We start from the raw sequence: 8,711 nt of genomic DNA, 5'->3' as shown, positions 1-8,711 counted from the left end.
TCTGGTTATCATATTATAGATTCTTAATTTGGTTCATATTATTATGTGCGAGTAAGAAATTTTTTTATTTATGGACGAGACCTCCGAGTTCATTTGTGCTGTCACACGAACCCACCATGACATCAGGACTCTAAATCTCTCGTCAATAATTAATAATCAGGGTTGTCTCTAAAAATTTAGAGATTTGGGGCGAGCATTCAGAGAACGACCTTTTGTCATATATAAGAGAAAAAATATAAATTAAAAATGGGAAAAATAAAAAGTAATTGAACAATCCATTGATTTGTATTTTCTTTTTCTTTTGACGAAGAACAATCCATCGACTCGTGTATATAAAAATGTAATAAGGGTCCAAAAATAATAAATGTATCTCAATAATCTCATACAACTCCTTCCATGTCCGCTTATATTAAAGTCTGCGGGCATCCAACTCAAAACCAATTGGCCATGAGTGGAGAGGCCCTAAGGATTGTTAACCGCAGGATCTTAGATTGTCCAAACAATGTGGGACTAATAATCTCAACACGCCCCCTCACGTGTAGCCTCGTTGGGTCTAACACGTGGACAATTAAATCGGGTGACGCGGAGTAAAGGCGCGGTCTAATGACTCGTCGCAAATAGTCTGCTCTGATATCATATTAAAGTCTGCGGGCATCCAACTCAAAACCAATTGGCCATGAGTGGAGAGGCCCTAAGGATTATTAACCGCAGGATCTTAGATTACCCAAACAATGTGGGACGAATAATCTCAACAACTTAGTTTAGTGAAATGTTTAGATATTTTCATGCAGATCTCGAAAGATGCGAGAAATTATTTTTGTCAAGATATACCCTTCCTACAGTATTTAAATTTCATAGTTTGCAGTCACTATTTTTTAATTTATTCTAGATTAAAAGAACTTGTACAGCTGTGGAATATTTCAGTTCTAGATTGCTACCATAAGCATCCATACATAAAATAGCACTCAATCATTGGCATCTGAAATCGTAAACAACAATAAAATATATGATAGATAACGTTCATTTGTACTGGAAAATGCATTTATAGAAAGAAAAGTTTAAAAATTCGTAGAAAAACATCAGTATTTTTTTTTTTTTTTAAAAAGACATGAAAATATCATCACATTTTATTTGGGGACTAAAAAATAAACCCTAAACTGGGATAGAGAAAGCAATAGAATAGGAAAATTGTACCAGCATAGCTTAGTTGTGGTTGTGATTGTGTTGGGGCCTGCTAATAGATGAAATCTCCATAATGTTGGTGAGCAGTGGAGGAAACAACGATGTTAATGGTGATTTTTTCTAACGGTAGGAGTAGTGGTGGTAGTTGTACTTAGAGGTGTAAAACGTATCGGTCTGAATTTATTTTTAAAGATGGAGATATCAATAAGTACAAAGAGTGCTGAAGATAGTCCAACATACTTAGGGGACGACGGAAGATCCTCGGGTCTTTGAGACCCTTTTGGAGGGTTGCCAATGAATATCACCTGCACCAACTCTACAGAGATTTGCAGGAAAAATTCATCGTTTATCAGCGAGTGAATCCTATGTCCCTAAATTCACTGCCTCCGGTTTCCCTTGTCTACTCTTAACAATAGCGTATTATCTTTCACCCATATTTGATTCTGCACGGACCTTATGGACCAGAACGTCCCCTCAATTCTACTGCAATATTGCTTCAGTGAAGCATCCATCATTATTCACGAGTGGTAATGCAGCAAAATTGAATAGTTAGAGAAAAAAGAAATTTAGGTTTTAAAAGTTTAAAATATTTGATAAGAGATAAGGATTTTGAATATCATTATGATCAGATCATATTTTTTCCTCCCTTTAATAGGATGGCTATTATTGGGACGTCACATTCCATTAGAGAGGTGTCACCTAATAGGACAAAAACGGGTCACTCAGAAGTAATATCAAAAACCCCTTATCTCAAATAATTTTTTAATACTGAATAACCCTTTAGTTAATTTTAATTTAATTCAATTTTATTAGATAATAATTAATTTCTACGGTTGGAATCAATCTAAACCTGGACGTAAAACCAATTTCTACGGTTGGAATCAACCCCAAATCTGGACGTAAAATCAATTTGTACGGTTGGAATTAAAAGGAACCTGGACGTAAAATTGAAATTTACGGCTAGGTTGATGAAAGGAAAATTCAGTAAACTAAACCTAGACGTAAAATTTAAAATTACGGTTGGAATTCAACTAAACCTAGACGTAAAATTGAAAATTACGGTTGGAATTCAACTAAACCTAGACGTAATATAACATGCAAATCAAAGTTTACGATTGAATTGAACTAAACCTAGACGTAAGTTCTTCAAAAACTAAATTACGGTTGAAAAATCTAGTAACGTATCCAGACGTAACACTAGCAAAAAGTAACTAAAACCCTAATTTTACTTCGATTATATTCAATCTAACCTATTTTAAGCACAAAAACAAGTAAACAAAGATGGGTATGATCGATTATTACCTTACATACACCATGGGTTTATTCAATGAAATGAATTCAAATGGATTTACGATGAAAAAGATGAAGAGAAAGAGGAGAGGAAGAAGAAGAGCAATTGAAATGTGAAGAATGAAGAATATAAATTAGGTTTTGTCTATGTTTAATTGAAGGGTAGTTTGGATAGTTGCTATTGAATCAAAAGAACCCCATAACCAGAATTTTGTTTATTAAATATCCAAGTGAAACCCCTCTATTGGATGGTGACGTCCCAATAATAACCTTCTTTAATAGTAAGTTTTGGTCGACGTTAATTTAGGTTAGATGTTATTTTTAGATAAATATGGGACGAATAAATCAAAACTTAAATTCATTGGAAATTATCAAAAAAAGGAAAGAAAATGCTAGCTTCTTACTGGTCCCCCACGGCCCCTTTGGATTTCGCCCCATCAAAAATTTTCTCCTTTATAATGCTAAAGCAAACGATATTATGGTTGAAAAAACAAATATTACAATTGGAAAAGCACCACAGTAATCGTTTCTTTATGTAAATGAATAAAACAGATCAAAATTATCACAGAAAAATAAAATTGATTACGATTTCTCTCTTTTAATGCGAGCAAAAAAATATCAGAGTTCTATCCTTCATAACGTCATATTTCCTCACATCAACCTTATAGCCATCGGGTCTAGGAATATCGAAAAAAAGGTTTTCATCATAAAATAGATTGTGGTCACATATTATTGTCCTTGGTTGCTGAATCATTGGATTTCCGATGTTTTTATCAGCCGTTAGATTTTAAAGCAGTGATATATAAAGAATACTTGCACAAATTTAAGTGTAAGTAGATGAAAAATCGGTATCTATGAAAATGCCATTGTTATGAAAATGAAGATAAATATTTAAAAACTTCATATCTCTATGAAATGAGTATAACTAATAATGACTAAGAGCTCTCTTGACTAGTAATGCAAAAAAATTATTTTTAGAAATTATTATCAATATTTCATCATTATTCTTAATTTCTTTCAAATGTCGCCGATTAATCCGGAAATTATTTGATCTTACAGGATATTTTTAAAATATCTTACAAACTATCAGAGATGTAATGATTAAAAGCTCTCTAGACTAGTACCGTAAAAAATCAGTAGAAAAATGATAGAGATCGATCAATTTCTTTCGATCAATCATGAAAGTGTGACGGACAAATCACATGGGAGTGACCATATAGACCAATAAGAAAAATGTGTTGTTCAGCTGAAAAAGGCTGAATGTTCAAATTTACATGCATATACACCAGAAAAGGAAAACGTTTATAAAGTGACCGCTTTTTATCCAAGAAAAAGTTGATTTTGCAGACGAGCTACACAGCAACCAATAGCAGATTGATTGATACCCACCACCGAAACATCGTTGCCTAATTTGAACGAATATTAAGTGTAAGATCATTATTACGTATGCGACTAACATCCACCACGATAGCAATGACATTGTTGATCAAGGCATGATTGTTGTTAGCTCAGCAGTCCAGGAAGGGTCCAGCACTATAAAACCGACGTTTATGTCCCTCTCTGGCCCTCCGCTCTGGAATACTTCCAACCTGCAGCCGACCTTTCAGTTCAAGTTGCCTGTGTGGGGGTGCTAATAATTACCTTTGTAGGCTCTCCGTCTCTGTATTCCTGTCTTTGTGGTATAATAAAAAAAAATAATCACGTTTTCCCCGAAGAAAGGACGCATCAATGAAAAGGTTAACCTAGGCTAAGGGAGTAAGCGCCTCAAACCTTAGAACAAGATTTTCACCTTTGGGAATTTTTTTCGGATATTCTTAGTCTGTACAAAGACGTCCATACTTGTACTACTTTTGTGGTGTAGTTTTAAATTTCCATAGAAAAATATGAATATTTATATCTTTTTTTTTTTTTTTTTGATAAACAAGGAACCTTTTCATTAATGGGATTTCAAGGTTACAATGAGTTTAAGATCGAAAATAAGAGAATACAAAGTAACAAGAACATATCGTAAGAGTACAATACCGAGAAATCCGACAAGAGAAAGAGAAGGATTATCGGAGTAAGACAAATAAAAGTATGAATAAGATCTGATTAAATCGGAAGAAGGATGGTTTTTCTCGGAATTAAATTCCAACCATTATAGTTTGTTTTTCTTCTTTAGAAAGAAATGCTCCCAAAGTAGGAGTGATTTTCTCAAATCTCTTATAACTAGTGATGAAGCTTCCGTCGTCAAAAATACCACCTATGAAGATTCCATCGCCGGATAAGTTTGTTGGAGTGAAATATCACACATTCACTATGTATGCGAAGTAAAGGTCATTTGTGTTAAGCGAGGATTATCGCACATGTTACAATCAGGATGACGTACTTAATGATGTCAGCATAGTCACGAGAAAAATGTGATGATATGTGAGAAGGAGTAAAGTGTGCGATATTGAGTCTGTGTACATGAGCGATTGTAACGCACAATGATTCCGAAAATAGGGGATCTATTAGCTGTCATCCACTATGTAGTACCCTATATAATGGGAAGGAATCTGTGTATTAAGGAGAGAGGTCTGAAATGAGTGTTAGACAAGAAATTAAGAGAGAGAAAGTTTATTTAAAGAGCAAATAAAGTCATTGTATTATCTTGTAACCGATTCAAGAACTTGAGATAATAAAAGAATTTCATTATGATTACTTAGAATCTTGTCTAAATTCATAGTGGTGTGGTTGTACGATTTCCTGCAACTACAAAGTTGATGATGAAGATTCTGATGAAGCTTCTGTCAATCGGAGACAACCAAGATGAAGATTTCGTCGTTGGAGAGCATGGAGAGGATCACTATTGATCTTAATACCCAACCCAATAACCAAGAATCGCCATTAAAGCGAAGATAAACCTCAAAAGAGTAGATAAAACACCAAAATGGTGTAGATAAGTAGAAAACATAATAAAAACCAAACTAATCTACTAACTAACCTAGAAAGCAAGGAAAAAAGAAGAAATCTGCTCAGATCTAGTCCAAAAATGGACTAGATCTAAGCAGAGAAGGGTTGTTTTTGATGGTTTTGTTGGAGAAGAAGAAGGAGTGAGAGAGGGGAGAAAAATTTGATATTCCCTCTGTTTCGGAAAAACCGTCCTCTATTCCTTTTACGTCAGTTTCACAATTTTGTCCAGCTTCTGTTTATAGTCATACTTTTCCAATGAACTCTCTAATATACACTTGACTTCTTTATATTCATAAATCCTTTTTTAACGTGACTCAATCTAAAATATTAAATAAATTAGTCTAATCAAGGAAACATATACTTCATAAATTCGATATCTTTTAAATTTTCTTTTTATATTTCGTATTTATAATTCTCATAACAATTTTGGATAGTCTTTATTAGTAGCATTTTTATTAAAATAAAATAGGTAAGTAATTAAGGGTAGTCAAGTAAAATAGTATGGTCTCCTTAATATTTTGATAAAGTCAAAACGGACTGTCTTTGTGAAACCGAGGGAATATGTCGGTTCTCACCAACAAATGCTTAAAATAGATCAGGAGTAAAAAAACCTCACAGTACGGCGTTCGGTGCGGATAAACACGAAGCACAGTATGTAACAACACGATACACACGAAGCACAGTATACCCGATACACACGAAGCACAATATGAAACAACACGATACGTTAAGTACAACAACATATACATAAAGCACTACGTAACAAAATATTATTCAGTACATTTTATGTATATTTCATTTTATTTTAGTTAAGTCAATTTATTTCTATACAAATACATACAATACCAAGATATCTCAAAGGTTCCAAATAAATAAGTGTGTCAGCATAGCATAACTCTCATAGTTGTTTATCCGGCAAAACACATCACAACGCGTCCTCTAACACACACAACGGTACAACGCGTCCTCTAATACACGCGTACAACATGCTTTAATTTCTGACTCACCACACCACAGTACAAAACACGTGAGTTCGTGGCCTGGCGCTGCCCAATATGTTTTACACCTCTAGCTGTGCTAACACTAACACAACAGTTTGAATCTTCTACGATTTTTTAATTTTCCGTTAGGTGACCACAACTTGATTTCCTAAACGTTCATGAAATATGTGAACAATTAAACCTATCTATATATAGATGTCGTGGTGCGGGTAGTTTAAGAGAGTGAGAGAGAGATAAAGATGGTGAACACTGGTGTACCTGTTATCACTCTGAGCTCGGGGAAAGGGATACCTGTTTTAGGTATGGGAACATTTGAAACAGTTGGTAAAGGGGGTGAACGAGAGAGGTTGGCGTTTTTGAAAGCGATAGAGGTGGGTTACAGACACTTCGATACTGCTGCGTGCTACCAAACTGAAGAGTGTCTTGGTGAAGCTATAGGGGAAGCACTTCAACTTGGCCTAGTCAAATCTCGAGATGAACTCTTTATCACTTCTAAGCTCTGGTGCACCGATGCTCACCCTGATCGTGTTCTTTTGGCTCTTCAGAGTTCTCTGAGGTAAAATCATTTGGTGCAAATTGAACCCAAGGCTTATGGGCAATTAAGCATTTCTTAAACATCTATCAAATTTTAGAAACATTCCAAATTTTCTTGTGTAATGTAGGAATCTTAAGTTGGAGTATCTGGATCTATACCTGATACACTTTCCGGTAAGCTTGAAGCCAGGGAATGAGGTTACTATGGACGCAGCAGGGGGCAAAGTTTTTCTAATGGACTACAAGTCTGTATGGGCAGCCATGGAAGAGTGTCAGAACCTTGGCTTCACTAAGTCAATCGGTGTCAGCAATTTCTCCTGCAAAAAGCTTCAGGAATTATTGGCGATAGCGAACATCCCTCCAGTTGTAAATCAAGTGAGTAAAAAATAAACTATTTGATAAAAAATGAATGCTTTCCTTGTTGAACCTCGAAGATATCTAATGCTAATCAAATAACTTTCAACATTCGACAAGCATACATATAAGTTCCCTCACATAAAACCCTTGATTAATTAAGGTGGAGATGAGCCCAGTTTTCCACCAAACGAATCTGAGAGAGTATTGCAAGGCCAATAATATACTGGTGACTGCATACTCGATTTTGGGTGGCAAAGGAACCGCATGGGGCTCCAATTCAGTTTTGGGTTCCGAGGTGCTTAACCAGATTGCTATCGCCAGAGGAAAGTCTATTGCTCAGGTTTGTCAAGTTCTCCGCATATATCATATGCCATAGCATTCGCATCACGGATATTTGTCATGCATAGAATTTAACATCTTTAACTTACATTCTGATCAGGTTAGTATGAGATGGGTATACGAGCAAGGCGCGATTCTTGTGGTGAAAAGTTTCAGTGAAAAGAATATGAGGGAAAACTTGAACATATTCGATTGGGAACTGACTAAGGAAGACTTGGAAAGGATTGGTGAGATTCCACAGCGCAGATTAATAATTCAGGAATTTATGATATCATCTAATGGACCTTTCAAATCTCTAGAAGAGTTCTGGGATGAAAAAGCTGCTTGAAACTTCATGTTAGAACATGCTATGGTCATTGAATTGCCATTATTTGTTTCCGGACGTGTTTAACGTTGTATGTATGCAATCATTGACATCTTTTTAATATTTGGTTCCTTTTGTTTTGTTTCTTGCCTATCTATATAATTGATTTGGTGCTGCTCTCAGCATAATACCATTGGCGAATTATCCTTTTATTTATATTATACACTCGATAACCTTTTAATTGTTGAGAACACAATTGTTGCAGCATTGTTAATCGGTGCGCAATTATTATAGAACGCACCAAAATCTATAAATGACCGGGGATTTTCGAGTTTGTTCTATATGAATTTTAGTAGCCTCTCCCCAGTATATTTGCACCTCATTGTCAGCATTCTCATTCGACCATCAAAATTTTCTTATAGCGTAGCCATGTTATGTCGTTGTCAAATGGATCCCATTCAGGGACGGATCAAAACTCAATCAATGACTCTACCGGAGATATTTCTGAATATAATCCTTGTGAGAGTACCAATAATTTGGTGGGGATTAATTCCAGCAGTCTGAGACCGACACATGTACGACACCTTTGTTACTCTGTTTTCATCTAACCTTGTTAAATGGTTATTGTTTGAAGAACCCAATAGGCCAATACTTCTCCTATGTCTGATTTAATAATAGGTTGGCTTGGTTTCCAACCATAAATAAACATTTATCCTTGTTTCATAAAGTTTGATTTGGACTAAGGAAATGCTTAGAACTCATTTAAGAGA

At 35.2% G+C, this 8,711-nt stretch overlaps 1 protein-coding gene across 1 annotated transcript; it reads left to right on the top strand.

Moving 5' to 3' along the window:
- The first annotated feature begins 6,526 nt into the window (after window positions 1-6,526).
- Window positions 6,527-8,142, top strand: LOC113318312 (NADPH-dependent codeinone reductase 1-4-like). The gene is made up of 4 exons (XM_026566457.1): window positions 6,527-6,963; window positions 7,070-7,316; window positions 7,459-7,638; window positions 7,738-8,142. Exons 1-4 carry the CDS (start codon window positions 6,647-6,649, stop codon window positions 7,963-7,965), a joined length of 972 nt encoding a protein of 323 aa, XP_026422242.1. The 5' UTR covers window positions 6,527-6,646; the 3' UTR covers window positions 7,966-8,142.
- Window positions 8,143-8,711: the final 569 nt, after the last annotated feature.

Source organism: Papaver somniferum, chromosome 10 (genome assembly GCF_003573695.1).
Source record: "Papaver somniferum cultivar HN1 chromosome 10, ASM357369v1, whole genome shotgun sequence".
Lineage (NCBI taxonomy): Eukaryota > Viridiplantae > Streptophyta > Magnoliopsida > Ranunculales > Papaveraceae > Papaver > Papaver somniferum.
The sequence above is the reverse complement of the archived record's forward strand: the minus strand, read 5'-3'. Positions and strand labels throughout refer to the sequence as shown.

Bases quoted from the DNA above. Each gene is read 5' to 3' on its own strand.
- LOC113318312 (XM_026566457.1), top strand. From the start codon at position 6,647: ATGGTGAACACTGGTGTACCTGTTATCACTCTGAGCTCGGGGAAAGGG. The intron at 7,317-7,458 runs GTGAGTAAAAAA...TGATTAATTAAG, and splicing joins TCCCTCCAGTTGTAAATCAA to GTGGAGATGAGCCCAGTTTT. The intron at 7,639-7,737 runs GTTTGTCAAGTT...CATTCTGATCAG, and splicing joins GAGGAAAGTCTATTGCTCAG to GTTAGTATGAGATGGGTATA.